Source organism: Cyphomyrmex costatus, unplaced genomic scaffold (genome assembly GCF_001594065.2).
Source record: "Cyphomyrmex costatus isolate MS0001 unplaced genomic scaffold, Ccosl1.0 scaffold1270, whole genome shotgun sequence".
In the NCBI taxonomy this organism is placed as follows: domain Eukaryota; kingdom Metazoa; phylum Arthropoda; class Insecta; order Hymenoptera; family Formicidae; genus Cyphomyrmex; species Cyphomyrmex costatus.
In genome coordinates, this window is record NW_017275250.1 from 60,847 (window position 1) to 77,952 (window position 17,106).

The following is a 17,106-nucleotide window of genomic DNA, read 5'->3' on the forward strand; positions in this document are numbered from 1 at the left end:
AATATATATACTCACCTTGATAATTTTGTCACATTTGTTCTCATTATTTGTCGTAATGTTTTATTGCAGTTGTTTTAATATTACAGTAATAAAAACAAAAATTAAAAACAAACGTGACAAAATTATCAAGGTGTGTATATATATATATATATATGTATATACATATACACACCTTGATAATTTTGTCATGTTTGTTTTTATTACTTATATGTATATATATATACATGTATGTAACAAAAAATATATATATTATAAATAAATGTATGTAATGTGTTCTAAAGAAATATGTTGCAAATATATACATATGGAAAAAATAAATAAAATCGCAACAACTCTCTCTAAAAAAAAACTGATAATTCCTTACAGCAGTATGTATACACATTTTGCTGGGACCTTTTCTTTGATTGTCAGTTTGCCCTCGCGAGCTCCACATATGGTGAAATCCCAAGTCGACGCGACGCCCCTGCTTTTGTCTACTATCAGGGCTGCGTGGTTTGGTCTATCAAAATCATGAGCTTTTTACAATTTGGAAACATCTAAACTTAATTAGCGACACATCGATCTTAAGAAACCAGGTGGATAGTCTTATAAAGATTGCGTGAGATTCTGACAACTTGTATGAAAGGAAATACTTGCATATATATATAATTAGTCAGAATTGTGTATAGACAGAATCAAGATGAACAAACATAGCTATTACAGACTAGAAAGTAGGCAGGATGTTTGACGAACGCTAAATGATATGATATTGTATTATTTATTCTGACGCAGCTACGTGCGACCGCATCATTGTGGATTTATCAACGGTATTTCACCGCTGCACATCTTACGATGCAACGTGAGCGCAACGTGACAATTGTATTATTTTCGTCCGAGGGGTATGGATGACACGAGAAAAATGCGACGCTTTTAAGTGAAAATAGTTTATTACTATGGAGATTCTCTCGCACATAATGCACGTGTACACAAATGGCTCTCTAGGGCTACAAAGGGTCCATAAATTCTCCCGTCTAGCCCCGGGAAGACATGTCTGCTGATTTTAATCTCAAACTGCAGTACAAAAATATTAGAAAAGTTGATTTTTTGAAATTAGCTTCGTTCTTTCTACACGGAAGGAACGGTTTTGTTAAACTAAAAATTTAGATACAAATGCTACTAAAAATAATTTTGTTTAGATAATTCAATCAAAATAATTATGTACAATAGATCATTTGAGCTAATTAAGAAAATGTTAAAGCTTTTACAGCATTGTAATCAATATTTAAGCGTTTACATAATTATTTTGATAGTCCAAAATTACACAGGCCCAAAAAAAAAGTATTCTAACAAATAATAGAATCTTAATTTTATATTTATACGACCATACAATTGTTAAACAATTAACAAGAAAGAAGGAAGCACAAAGCTAAGCCTATCTCGGTCAAAGCTAGATCTCGATGCTTATTATCATTATGTGTGAATTTTATATACCGCGTATGTAGTTCCTCTAATAAGTATATACACATAATTATCATTATGTGTGAATTTTATATACCGCGTATGTAGTTCCTCTAATAAGGTAAAAAGTATTCTGTACTCTGTGGAAACCCAGCTATTCTTATGTTGAGTCGCTGAATACGACATAAAAATAGGACCATCTTGGGCAAATTTTTAATCTAGAGCAAAAAAATGGGTTAAAAATCTCGAAATCTGCTTTTATTGATATATTCTAAGACCATTGGCATAAACTTGTGATTAAACCTACACTATATGTTTCCTAAGTTGAGAAATACTTTTCAGCCGTCTATACGCCGTATCTACGTCCTCTACACCTCTTAACTTCTAATGATGAATTCTGATAAGTAAATTTACGGAGGTATCACTCACCGATTTTAATAAAACTATATGCAAATTTGTAGAACTATATAAAAAAGATTTGACACGTATTTTTTTTATCGGTAAAGATCCACTCTGAACGTGAAAATCCTCATCTACTCCTTAAAGGTGAGAGATAGATTTAATATATTAGGTGAAATAAGTTGAAAATTTTAAAAAGTAGCATTCAGTAACAGTAATACGTAAACATCAGACCGTTCCTACTTCCTATCTACAAGTGTATGTATGCGTCAGTGAAAAGGGAAAACGCTTGTGTGCCTGCCGCATTTCATAATCGCACGTGACACGTGGAGAAAACTTAAATTTCATACTTTTGACATAAGATTTAGTTTCAGTAACCCCAAAAACTTCCTAATACATTTTACTTTTTAAAATTTTCAACTTTTTTTATTTCATATTATATGAAATAAGTATCTGGACGCCATATTGAGTTGGCCATTTTAAATTTCATACTTTTAACATAAGATTTAATTTCAGCGGCTCCAAAAACCCCCTAACACATTTTATTTTTTAAAATTTTCAACTTATTTCACCTAATATGTTAAATTTACTCCATATCTTTAAGGAGTAGTTTTCACTCTTCAGAGAACATTTGCCGATAAAAAAAAATACGTGTCATATATTTTTCAAAGTTCTACAAATTTGCAAAGTTTCATTAAAAAATCAGTGAGTGATACTTCTGTAGGTTTACTTGTCACAGTTCATCGTTACAAGTTATGCAAAGAGTGTAGAAAACGTAGATACGGCGTATACATAGCTAATATTTCTCAACTCGGGAAACATATAATCTAGGTGTAACCACAAGTTTTTGCCAATGGTCTTAGAATATATAAATAAAAGTAAATTTCAAAGTTTTTGAACCATTTTTTTGTTCTAGATTGAAAATTTGCCCAGGATAGTCCTATTTTTATGTCATACATAAAAATATTTTGGTTTCCATCAGAGTACAGGATATTTTTTTTGTAGGCTTGTGTTATTTTTGGATTTTCAGATTCAGCATCTAGCTAAATTTTTAGATATTTAGGAAAATTTTTCCATATACATATATAATGACATTTCCTGTAACTAAACTTTTTAACTTATTATAATCTGTTTCTACACCAATAAAGAGATTTTATGGACACTTAACTTTTATATATATAAGAAGATATTCAATAATGGAAGTACATTTGGTAATTCTGACTAGACTTAACTGTACCTATAAATATTGGTCCTTTGAGGTAATAGATTCATAACGCGTTCGGAGATGCTTAAAAATATTCGAGAATTCCTTCGTCATAAGGATATAAACGCATCTAAATAAATAAATAAATAAATTACTACAATTTATGTAATATAAATAAGGCAAAATCGACTTGCGTAAGAATTCGTCTGGAATTCTTAAATTTATCCTGCAACTATGTCTCTGTTTATAATAACAATCATAACAATTGATGTTTCATTAATGTTCGAATCCAACGTTGGATTCTGAACGGACCGCTGAATCAGTAAATGTCAATATTTCGCTCCTGTCAGAGATTTCGCTTCAGTTTTGAACCCAAATAGCATTAAACGAATTATATTCTCTTTCTTATTCATGAATATGGAGATGTCTTTTTAGTGCAGTTTTGCGACGAATAGAATTTGCTGGAAATGACTTCGCAGTCTATCAGTTATGGTAGACTGTATCTAAATATTACTCGGTCTATACAATTGGTCCTACTGGTTGCAAACAATAACGAGGAATTCAAAAGATTGCTCGAGTTATCTAGTTACTATCGACGTTTAATTGATGATTGATAAAATTACCAGTATCGCGTTACCCCCTCCCCCCCTCCGTATTATAAACGACATTTTAGTTCGAACTCGATCGTCTTTCTGACGTTTCTACTAGGTTCGATATAAAATCAGGTACATCTAAGAAAGGTTTCTATCAAGAACGTTTTAACATCAGATGAAAAATATATGAGACGTAATGGACACTATACGATCTATTCTGGAAGAACTCATAACTTATGAATACGTTTCTTCGAAGATTAACGTCAATGAATTATTAAATCAACGATTAATCCTCGAAAACTTTGTCTTATTAAAATCCTATTTTCTGTAATACAATCTTTATCGTTCGATGTACATCATGACATAAATATTTTACAGATAACTTTAGGGCTGATAATCATAGTCAGTTTCTACACATTTAAAATCTTAAGTACAATTTTAAAATGTGACAAACCAGAATCGTATTAATATCTTAGGCTTACTTAAGGGTAAAGCCACTCTAGAATTTTCAAAAAATCGTTTTTTTCTTTTTTGTTTAAATAATGCTTTAAAATCTTAGAAATAAGGTACAAAAGGTCTTATAGCGAAATTATAAAAATTTCTCAGTGTCATTTTTGGAAGTTTAAAGCGTCGTACTTTTCGATAAGATTTGTAGCTTTTGCGAAGGGGTCCTTCTGAAAATAATAAAGAAATTAGTTACGTGCGATTTGATCATCTCTAAAATCGGCTAAGAAGAATCAAGAAGAAAAGAACATTAACGAGGAAGGCCTATTGTACTATGTTGCAGGCATCGCAGATTAAAGGTAACATTTCTATCGCTGATTGTTACTTTAAATGCATTTTTCTCGAAATCACTTCTTTCAAGTTGGCCGGAAACATAACTCCCACAAATCTTGACCAATTTACTTGAAATCTTAACAGTAGCTTCAAAATTGCATTCTCTAGAGAAAGATGTACCGATTTTTTTTATGTTGCATATTTTTTTATGTAAACATTTTTTTACCATTTAAATATAACATTTATTTCAAATTCGTATTATTTTTTCAAAAAACGGTGTATTACAATTTCCGTACGACTCTCTAGCTTTTTTCTAAATTAAAAAAATTTTTGGTTTTTTGTTCTAGGTTAAAAATTGCCGGAGTTATCATTCCAGCCGCAGAGCATTGACCATGAGAAGACGTTACTATTGCAGAGCTATAGCGCCGCCATTTTGTAACAAAATAACTATAAAAAAACATTTTTCACATTTTAATGTACGTACATATGATACAACAAAGATCTAAAATATATTTTTTTATTTCTTTCGTTACATTTTTGGAAAAAATTCATAAAGGCTAATCTGCGATGCCTGCAACATAGTACAATAGGCCTTCCTCGTCGATGTTCTTTTCTTCCTGATTCTTCTTAGCCAATTTTAGAGATGATCAAGTCGTACGTAACTAATTCCTTTATTATTTTCGGAAGGACCCCTTCGCAAAAGCTACACATATTACCGAAAAATACGACGCTTTAATCTTTCAAAAATGATACTTAGAAATTTTTCTTCGCTATAAGACCTTTTGTACCTTATTTCTAAGGTCTTAAAGCATCATCTAAGTAAAAAAGAAATCGACTATGAATATTAACCTAAGTTCGACATTCTTCCTCATCGTAGAATTCAATAATTCGAAACATTTTATAATATTTACCGGTGAAATTCACTTCTTATTTCTTGATATGTGGCGCATGCAAAGTGGTGCCAGAAATTTCACCTGCAAATAATATCTGTGGAGTCTCTACGATATTTTAAACTAATTCAAAGCGAAGGATTATGACTCGCTTCACCATTCCGCGTATATTTGCAGCAAATATTCGCACTACAAGACACGCTTTAAATAAATATTGTACATCTACCAAATTGATCATACGTAGTTCAGTTCAAATAAATATACGAGACGTTAAAAGCACGGACATAATTATTTTCTGAAACATTTTAGAGTCAATCTCCGAAGAGTAAAGTTTCAAGGATTAAAAATTGAGCCATTCTTTTTCTACATTAGCTTAATTTTCATTCTTTAGAGTGAGATTTTATTCTAAAGAATTTAGAGCGTAACATTTGTATTTTTGGATACGCATTAATTCATAAAATCGGGTATCACAAAACATTCATGGGTTAATTAACGAGGAGGAGGGAAGACTAGGCACGTTCAAAAGAGATCGCCAAGCAATTCTCGCATGTTGCACATAATACATTCCTTATTGAACTTTTCCGATAGCAGCGATGATGTGGAACGATACGTACGAGTGGAAGATCGATCCGCGAGTGGATGTGACTGCTAAACGTTTCATCAGATGCACTAATAAAAAATTGACCTTGACATTGCTGGATGACATAAAGGCAGCTTTATGTATCTTTATATCCCATTACAGCGAACGCGCATCTTCACTCGGAAGTAATACATTCATTCCCTTCCGGAATAATTTTATTGCGCGTACAGACATAAAGAAAGAGTGTACATATTCAAAAAGAAGAACATGTTCACAGACATATTTTCATTCCTCGCTGAGACTTTCGTCTGACCGGTTGTCTTCGTCGTCCTCGTTGATCATCCGGGTGGCGTTTTTTTTTGCTTAGTGAGCTCCAGCAGTACCGGATAATGTAGATCCGGACAATACTCCGAACTATTCTTCAGCAGCTCCAGATGCCTCGACCACACTGTGTCATCGTACCGTTCTGTCTGGCGCGCTATAAAGCCACGTTTGATCGACGCCTCAGCGAATTTCTGGAATGTCGTGCCACGTTTGGGTGCCATTATCAGGGCGACCCCGTCGTCGGTTAGCCAGCCATAGATCGTCTCCACCAGATCCAGACGAGCGTCGTCAAAGAAAAGGCAGTCAGCGCTCAGGATCACATCGTAAAGACCCGATGGCAGTCGAATATTTTCGTCGGTCGTCCGGGTCTACATCGAGAAATCATAATGAAGAGTCCAGATTTCAATCTGGCGATTGAAACAAGAACGAGTCAATGTCGCAAATCTCAACTTCGAGTATACGCATATTGCTCTGATTGAAATCATAAAATCCGAAGAACGAAAGATTGGCTTAGTACATTTGCGAGAGATACTTACAGGAGAAGTTTGGCAACTTTATAATCGAGAGAATCTGAAATTTTGTATAAATGTAAAAGAAGTAGCTCGAGAAGTTATAATCGTTTCTTGTGACGTATAAAAAACGGTTTTACTAGATAAAACAATCTGTCGAAATTTTAAAGTAATTTTTTTTAGTAATCTCTTCGTTTCTTTAAAACTATTTAAAAAAATCAAAAGAAAGTTATATAACGTTGTTATATGTAATCCAGAAGTAATTGGTGTTATAGACATGCAAAATATATCGATTCAGAAAAAAGTATTATAATTTACTGCACGGAAAGAACGATATTTTAGTGTATTTAAAAATTTAGCTAGATACAGAAAATATAATAATATATTGTTGGACTATTATATGTATGAAATAATAATTAGGTAGGTAATTCAAGCATGATGAGCTGCAAAAAATTGTTAATACATCTCTGAGCAACCAACTTGAGTGTTCTACATATTATTTGATATTTCAACAAAATTATAACTTATGTAATTTAGATATAGTTTTAAAAAAATCGCTTTTTTCAAATTGCTGGAAAAAACCCGATTTTTGGGGGAAAAATTTTGCTATCAAAATGACATACTATTTCATTTTTAGTGTATCCTTCATCAAATTAATGTGATTCAGAAAATTATGTAATCATATTTTTATTAAAATTTTTAGTTTTCTATCTATTTTTATAGTAAAACCTAATCTAACCTTCCTCTAGTGCATAACGAAGGGCGTACAGCAGGGAAATTTGGATAAATTAACAGAAATTGTATGTAAAGATTGGAGTCGCATACTGTATTCAATCAAATATACAGAACATACACTATTGGTGCAATATAAAACTATGGCAGCGTTTAGCAGAGAAAGCAGCTTTGCAACTGTGTTGTAAGATTCTTTAATTATTAATATGATTGGTCTTCCTCTTAGGTCTAGTTCTTTCTCTTATTAGATCTAAATGTGTAAACCAATCATGTTTAAGAATTTTACATCAAAAGCTACTTTTTCTGCTAAACGCAACCTATATTTTGTGTTTTATATATGTTTAACAGAATACATTATGCGACCTAAACCTTTAATATCATTTCAAAATATAATTTCTGTTAACTTATCCAAATTACCCCACTGTCGGCTGTACCCTATGGTATAGATATTTTACGAACACGCATGAATTTTTCCAATTAATTTTTCCACCTTTGGGAAAAAACTAAAAAAATTGGACTGCGGAAAAATTGGAAAAATTCGGTTTTTCCGATCCTTTAAAACTATAGAGATTTTAACGTATGTAGTAAAATTTTATCATATGTAAGGGAGATTGAGGCACCATGAGTCAAAAATTCAAATAGTAAAAAATATACATTAAAATGTAAGATTTTTAGTTTCAATTTTTTAATATAATTAAGGTATATGTATACTTTATGATTTATTGAACATATTTTATAATTATTAACTTCTTTTTTAAATAAAAATTGAAAAGAATTTTTTATTTATATAAAAAACAAGTTAATATTTGTGAAAAATGTTCAATATAAATTTTAAAATATACATTATTTCTTAATTATATAAAAAAATTGAGACTAAAAATCTTACATTTTAATGTATTTTTTACTATTTGAATTTTTACCCCATGCCCGGAGTACCATGGGTTAGATACATATGTATCTTTAGACTTCTTTTATATTCTCTAATAATTTTTATCGTATTTTCTGAAAGAATATAAAAGAATTTGTATTGCCCAATTTTATCACGAAAACTTAACCTAATCTAAACCTAATCTAAACCGATGAAAATCTATCCAGACTAATTTGCATAGGTTATACATAACTATATATATACATATAAAGAGATTTATCTAATTATATTTTTATCATAGACACTCGTAAAATACGATTATATAATTTTTTATGCATATACGGTTCTGCAGCTACGCAAATTGTTCTAAACGCTGTTAGTAATGACCCATGGTACCCCAACAAGAGATGGCCCATGTGCCTCGATGTGTCTAATATAAAAGACGGTGAAATATTATACAACATCGAAGTAAACTGTAAATGATTACCTGCACCTATATCTCCATCAAGTTTATTCGCGAAATGTTTCGACTTAACCAATAAAAGTATAATAACTATCGTTCCCATAGTTTATTATTTGAGTTCCACGGAGGATATATCAAATGAAATCAATACTCTTCCGTGTATCAAATTAAAGAAAAATCTACAGAACTCTATCGCAAAAATCGCAGGTATGTTAAAAAGACGTTCGATTTTTCAATGTCGACAGAACTTTTCAGATAAATTCGACGGTGATTTTCACATAAATAGTCAAATGGTCGTTTTTGCAATTAATCTCAATCTATCGATCGAATGATCTTCGATTCTGGTTGGCTAGTGAAAATCTCATTGGTCCCAATCAAGCTGAAATTTTCTACAAAAAAATACCAATTGCGCGGAACGTTGTGAGCTACCGAAAAAACACAAAGGTTACATTATAAAGACTACCGGAAATGAAGCTGAGGTACTTTAGCCGAAAATATCCGAATAGTGCGTTTATACAATCTGAACCGGACGTCGCAAAGACCACGTGGGAATTCTTTCATATGACTGTTCTTGCAGTATATATCGAGAAGAACACACAGGACATTAAATATATATTTTCTAGCTTGAGCTTTTACATTTTTTAATGTTTTACTTGAAAATATTAAGGGGTAACGTCACTCTAGAATTTTCTAGAATAGAAGATTTTCATAAAATCGAATTCTTTTTTTGCATTTAAAGATGCTTTAATCTTAAAAATGAGGTACACTTGGTCCTGTAGAGCGGAAAAATTTTTAAGTACTTATTTTGAAACCGAAACAACCTTTATGGTGCGTCACCGCTCGGTCTATAATCTGATGGATGGGACGCTCCGAATTTCTAGCTATTGTAATGGTCTTACCAAATGAGATAACGAAAAGGAAAGTTTTCAGTGTACCTGTAGATGGCATAGGTAATATATTAATTCAGAAAAGTATTAGTGAAACCTCAGACCATTAAGAAAATGCGTTTCAACGCTATCGTATAGTCGATGGCTCCAAAATCTATTTCTAGCGGTAAAATTGTACAAAATTGACACAGTTGCAAATTTAGCTGTGTGCATATACAATAATGGATTTTCAAGTATAATGCAAGTTATGAAACTCTTGAGCTTGACCATTGGACCAAATTGTTACTGTTTGGAGACCGATGCTCGCAGTGTCAAGTTTTCAGAGCGCTCGCTATCGGATGCAAAAGAGGCCAAGGGCATCGTTAAAATTGCCCAGAAAAGACGCAGAGCAGGAGAATGAGTTGAATATAGAAGGTGAAATCTACAGCGCAGGCATTACCGACTAGAGATACATAAAAAAATTATACTTTTTTAATACGTAAAATTTTAAACGCGTTTTCTCATAACAACGTTTTTCGAGTTTGCCGGAAACAAAATTAGAACAATTAGACCGATTCATTCCAAATTTGGACAATAGCATCGTAATTAGATTTTACACAGAAGTGAGGGTTTTTTTGATAGTTTATCAACTTTTTTTGTTATAAACAATTTATGGTGAAATTTTTTTACTATATCTGATAAAATAAATTTTTTTTAGATAAGCACTATTTTTTCAAAATTCAATATTTTCCAAACCCCCTACGTACTTCTGTAACCAATCATATATAGTTTTAAAAAAATTTTGGCTTTTGTTCCAGATTGAAAATTGTGAAAGAAACTTTTTCGTGTAGCCCCTTCGGCGAGAAGTGGTTTTGAGTTTCATGTCATGTAACCGCCATTTTGTTTAAAAATGTTAATATAAAAATTTTTTATATACAGTAGTACCTCTTTATATCATAGTCACGATCTCCCAATAGTTTACAGTCAACCTCCGTATAAGCACACGTTTGTAACCTACGTGACGCGTCTCCATGACAACTGCTTGCGCAGAAAACAATCCACAGTTATCTACTTAGACGCACCCAGGTTTTTTATGCTCAATTGTAACTTTTGGGGATAACCTATCACTTATATATAAATTATTTTTCATTACGCGTGCACGTAATGTGCCCTATACCTCAACGCTTTTGCGTGCAGGAAATAGCCAATACCTCAAGCCGTTGAGTTATTTCTCTAACCCCGCTCTTCTACGCAAAAACGTTTCGGTATAGGCACATTACGACGAGCACTTGTAATGAAAAATTCTATGTGTAGCGAGTGGGGGCGTATTTGTTATAGGTCGACATGGGCGCGCGTACGCACTCGCTTCGCTCGTGCGCTCGCGCCCGTCCCGCGCTGTAAACAACTATCCCCCACTGTTACACATGTACTATTGCTTAATTGTTAGTTGCTTAATTATTTTTAAGTGTAAACATGAAGAGGAAGTGTATAATAATAAACAATAAGCAACAGAGAATTGAGAAGATTGCTTCCGGATCAAAAATTAAAAATGTGGCAAGAAAATATAGTATCTCGTCAAGTTGTGTGTCAAAAGCTTTCTTATTAATAAAGTAAGAAATCTTTTGTTATAATCATATCTTAACAAAATAAATAGTTATTAAAACATTTTTCTCGGTGAGTGCTACATATGTACTTAAGAAGGCTGCTTACAGTCCTGCTTTGGGACGGAACTAAGATAACTTCTTTATTTTCACATTTGGTCTCGAGCATGTGAGTATAAAGAGATCCTACTGTATTTCAGAACACGTATAATAAACTCCTATAAACAGATTTCCCATTTTCTTCAATATATCTCCGTAAAAAATGATCAAAAAAATATCTTTTTTTTCAAGCTCTAGAGTGGCGTTATCTCTCTTAAAAGATTAGCAACATCAGAATATGCTAGCAATATAACGTAAAAATTAAAGCGTTTAATAATCTTAAATAACAAAAACTCCTGTATAGATCAAATGTAAACTTAGAGAAAGGGACACTAGGAGTCAAGCGCAAATAACTTTACGCAAATGCTAATATATAATAAACAAAACTTATATATTAGCATTTGCGTAAAGTTATCTGCGCTTAACTCCTAATGCCCTTTTCTCTGCAAGTTTATAAAAATTAAAAGCATTAAAAAATACGTAGATAAAAATGTTGATCTGTGAAAAGCCTTAAGTTTATTAAAATTAATTTCCGATATTAATCTAAAAAATCTGAGTTAAATTTTTACCAAAAAATTCAAATATAGCATAGTATTGTATTTCCGCCATAGTATATATTTTCTAAAATATCCCATAAATAAGCAGTGACAATCACATTGTGATAGTACGACATCTCGAAATATACTACGATAAGTCATTGTTACGTGACTCTAGGACGTGCCTCGCAAGAGATACGTTCTTTCATGATGCCTTTTTCATGATGATAGCATATTTCATATGCAGCATAAATTAGGAAAAAAAATCAGCTCTTTAAATCTGAATCAGTGGATATCATTGATTATTAGTTCACTGTAATCAGTGAAGTTTAACCGAAAAAGAAAGTTTGTGCATTATAAGTATAATTATAAAATACTGTTACGTACACGTCAGTTCTAATATAAATTGAATGCATATACTTATCTACTAAAGCAAAATTAAGAATTCCACATCATTGATTTTTTAGTTGAATTACACTGTACATTTATTAATTACCAATGGCATATTTAAAACTGATAATTCTTGATTATTCACTGACTCAGATTTAGGGAGAGACTTATCGTTTTGCCAAACTCTCAGAATCTCTCCTGTCCTTAAACTTTTCTGACTTCGGGAAAATTTCTTCAAAAACGCCAACTCTATTATCGCGAAAGTACGAACCATTCTTCGATCGCGACCACTCATAGTTCCTCTATTTATTTTTCCCGACTGTATTACGCTTCCTTGACAAAGCCTCAATTTCTATTTATCGGCTTGTAATTATCGCAATGACTCATTGATCGTGCCAACGAACAGCGCATTGCTGTTGGAACGTGCAACCGCGAAACCGGGCGTGTCGATATCCGATGATCCGTCGTCGATTACAGTTAGCAAACTCGTCACTATCGTCCTAGTAACAGATGCGAATCACGTCGCGATCGGAGTTTACGAGACGCATTATTCGATCGCAGGGTCGGCGACCAGGCTGAATTCTATACATTAGCAAAGTAGAAGCAAACCCTTCGATTCTCAAAAAACCAGCAGATCCTTAAAATGTATGTAATTGCAAATGTTTAGCTTTCTCGTACTTCCAAGATATATTTATCTAATAAATTGTAAGACCCGTATATATTACCGGGAATTTGAGAGCTCAAAAACAAAATAGATGTTTCATTGGGAAAATTCCAACGCATAATATTTCTTATTATTGTAACGAATTTACGATAATTTAATTTTTCTAAGTAGGAGTTCGTAGTAATATACTACGAACAGGTTTTTATTTAATATAAACGTTAATGTCTGTGCCGTGATAAAAAATGTTTTTCTCATTAACATTTTCAATATTTAATTTCTAGCCTTTATGTAACTGTGTACCATTGTTAAAGCATCCCCGTCACGTTTCAATATTGCTTTGAGGATATGCTTTTTTATGTTTTTATTACGCGCCCGCAATTCTTTGTTCATAGAAATCACATCGAATACAGTATATTAAAAAGCAATGGAAATACGTTTCCATGTTGGAGAAATAAAGATGGTGAGTTAAAATGTATTTATGACATACAACTTCAAAGGCGAAATAGTGTAATACTTTTGCGACCTAAATTAAAATAAATTTTTATAGAATATCTGGAAACTATTGAAATTGTGTTAGTGAAACTCAAGATGCGATTCCTGTGACCTATCGAGTCTCTTCAACGATTGAAGAATCCTCTTAATGTTATTTCTATTAATTCTCGCCTGTTCACCGACTCTACATTGAGAGAAATGTTTTGTATGATATGGTGTGACTTACAAAAACTTTCTTACTTTTTAATTTAAAAATATTTTAATTAGAACAACAAAATTTTTAACTTAAAGAATAATAAGAAATTGTTTTTCATCTATAATAAGAAATCTTGTTTTTCATGTTAATTTATATTAATTTATTTTATCTTTTTACTATGTGATTAAAGAAATTTTTAATGTTTGACTCTTAATTTGTCTTTTTAATTTCTATTTATGTTTGAGAATAAGAGTCCTATACTTACTTATTTAATAATAAGAAAGTTTCTTTAATATAAATCACATATCATAAAATCATTTTTCTCACAATCAATGCAATAGTTGCAATATGCTATTTTAATCATTATATCTTTGAGAATAACATCGGGTTATCACCCGCTCTCTCAAACTCGAATTTAAGCATTCACCTTAATGCGGTTACCGTTGATCATCGTCTGTCGAAGAGCCCTGGCGGCTTGGGCCCACTGAACGACTCCGCACTCTACCAGATGTGTCATGTCATTTCTGGCGACGATGCAACGCACGTTGTCAACGCTGGTCACGTTACCGTCCGTGAGGGTGATGGTGCTAGGATTGCAGTATTTGGCGGCGAGTACACCGGCCAGACAACTCATGCCACCACCGAGTTCAAGGACGTTTCGATTCCGGCAGAGGCCGTGATTCCTCAATAGATAGTAGGCCAGACACTCCTCGGACGGCCACACGCACACATTGCCAGTATTGTTGAAACCGATCAGCTCGCTCACTGTGAAGCATTTGCTTATCCGACGTATCTGCACGTTGTATGATCGACCGTCCAGCTGAGTCGAGTATTCACACCAGCTGAACTCGCCGTCCGCCAGCATGTTCTCCAACAACGCGCACTTCAGCAGACCAAAACTGGTGAATCGTCTTACTGACACCTCCTCGTCAGACTCGCTGCCGATCGGCTCTGGTGAGCCTGTCAGCGCTCTGGCTAGAATGCGCCATCGACGTAAAGCGCGAGTACTCCTCTTTGAATTGCAAGGATCATTCGTCTCGACTGAGAGAGTCTTCCTACCGGAAAAAATCTCTTGCGACATATTGCAATCAGATACATCGATCGATGCTCAATAACATGTACAGTTTCTCTCCACAGATATTCTTCTCAGATTATAAAATTTTATATTTTAGAAGAAAGATTATTTCTTATTATTTCTCCTTGATTTAAGTATCAATTTTCGATTGTGTACAATCACATGTGTAGATGTTCACCGGAAAGGCAATCTTCTAGTCAAAGAATTTCGTTTTTTTTTTTTTTTTTTTTATGATTTCAGGCTTTTATTGGAGACTTCGTTAATGAACTTTCACTTCACCACGCTGCTGCAAACTCGTGAAAGGCACATGGAGGCGACGCGTGTTCCTCTTCATCGCTGGCGAATAATTTGCCGGTTCAGTCGGCAAATCGGGCGGAATCCTCGTCGGCTCCGCATCCTTTTTGCCGCAATCGGTCCAGGCACCGAATTCATATTTCTTTTCTGACGATACTCCGCTTCGAGGACTGCTCTCGCCCGGCAAGGACGAGGATGGACGAAGGGATGGAACAAGACTAAAAGCACCAAGTCAAGTTCTAACTCGCGCCACGCGGACGATGAGCGTTCTCCACACGTTGGATCAGCGCCTGCGCGACTTCTCTCTTCGTTCCCTCTTCCTCGCGCTGGTTCTCCTCCGTTTACCTTTCGCACCATCTCCGCGGGTATTCCCAAGACATCGTGTTCCTCGTGCGTGTTTATCGCGCTTTCGTAAAGATGCGCGTTGGTCTCATACGAGCTACATACACACGGTTCCAAATTAGCCTGAGCTTTCTAAGATTCAAAGCTCGATAGTGACTTCAATAGCGAGTCTGCAATCCGTATTGCTGGATCGCGTCGCTATTGAACGGCATACGTCGAAATTCATCGAAACTTCTTGAGGAAAAATATGATGATTTATGCTGGTGAACTCTTGGAGATTTGTCATTCAAACGAGGGCTATCGCGGAAGAAACGTGAAATATTATTGCTCCATGTTATAATGGTTTCATATGTAGGTCGAAATATCTGTGTTTAATTATTATTTTTAAGTACAAATTTTTGTTATTAAAATAACTTCTATGGTTCGTAGCCTTTTTGTATTAAATTGTTGTTTTATTATCGTTTTCGCTTTTTTTTATTATATGCAGAAAGTAATCATTTGCGAACATTTCGTATGTTAAACTACAAAAAAAAAAAACGGTTTTGCTAAAGTATTTAAAAATTTAGGTAAACACAGATCCAAAAATAATTTTATTTGAATCATTAAAAATAATTAAGCAGGACGCAACTTACATTCATCAACATTTAAACGTTCTATACATAATTATTTTAATCATCTAAATTATTTTTGCAGATCTATATATATAGTTAAATCATTAAACATATAATTATATATGTAGGAAAACGTATATTCTTCTCATTTTTCGGTTGGCAGCAGTCGGGAGTAAACATTATGTAAAAAAAATAATTGTGTAAAGCACTCAAATGTTGATGGCAATTTAAACTGCGTCCTGCTTAATTATCTGAATGAGTTAAACAAAATTATTTTCAGATCTGTGTCTATATAAATTTTTAGCAAATTTTATTCGGTGTACTAATAATATTTAGGGAGGGGGAACATTTCAGATTATTAGAGTTGCGTTGCAAGACCGACAATTGTTCGGCACGCAATTTGGGGGGAGTACATATATTAATAGAACGTTATTTCTTACTTTGGATAAATATTGCGAAGAATATTACTACGTCAACTCATCATCAGAGGTCTATCGATATTCGCAAATTCTCGTAAGTGCTGAGACACGCGTATATCTCTTTATATAGAATCTCGATTTAATAATTTACCAAGGCGTATAAGGTAGGTTTTCACTACAATGCCTTACTGATGAGTCCAGTAGTGGAAGCCGGGACAAAACGCCAAAAATTACGTGATATTCTTTGCAATATATTAGAATAAATTATCAGATTTAGATTTTCAATTGTAATTTGATTCTTATTTCGCCCTGTTTAACGTATTAATTATTCTAATAATATTTAATACGCTATATTAAAATATAATAAATGACATTCACAACATTGACTGGCACGTGCTCGATGATATAATTATTTCTTATTGCCGCCTACGATCGTATCGTAAGTTTTATTTCCTATTTTCACGACGCGCGCTCCTTGTCTCATCAATCTATTATAGCTACCAGTGCTATAACTTGTCGATGATAGAATACCGAGAGCGAGAATGTTCGATACGCGTTCTAGTTACGAAGCTTTAATTGCGTAGGGTTGCTAATGATAACAAACATTATCTAATAATAATATATTAGTTATATTACCACGAAAAGTAACTGATATACTATTAATTAAAGGTATCAGTTCAAAGTGAACATACATAAAGTGTATGTAACTTTCGGCCGATTTTTGAATCATCTCCGCCTTCCGCTG

The 17,106-nt window shown here is 33.4% G+C and overlaps 1 protein-coding gene across 1 annotated transcript; it reads right to left on the reverse strand.

Moving 5' to 3' along the window:
• Positions 1-6,177: 6,177 nt before the first annotated feature.
• LOC108782464 (calmodulin-lysine N-methyltransferase) lies at positions 6,178-15,761 on the reverse strand. Its single transcript, XM_018550744.1, has 2 exons — positions 14,048-15,761; positions 6,178-6,572 (listed from the first exon to the last, which is right to left on the reverse strand). Exons 1-2 carry the CDS (start codon positions 14,699-14,701, stop codon positions 6,219-6,221), a joined length of 1,008 nt encoding a protein of 335 aa, XP_018406246.1. The 5' UTR covers positions 14,702-15,761; the 3' UTR covers positions 6,178-6,218.
• Between the last annotated feature and the right edge of the window lie 1,345 nt (positions 15,762-17,106).

Excerpts from the sequence above, each read along its gene's own strand:
- LOC108782464 (XM_018550744.1), bottom strand. The coding sequence starts at position 14,701 with ATGTCGCAAGAGATTTTTTCCGGTAGGAAGACTCTCTCAGTCGAGACG. Across the intron at positions 6,573-14,047 it reads TCAACGGTAACCGCATTAAG|ACCCGGACGACCGACGAAAA; the intron begins GTGAATGCTTAA and ends TTCTCGATGTAG.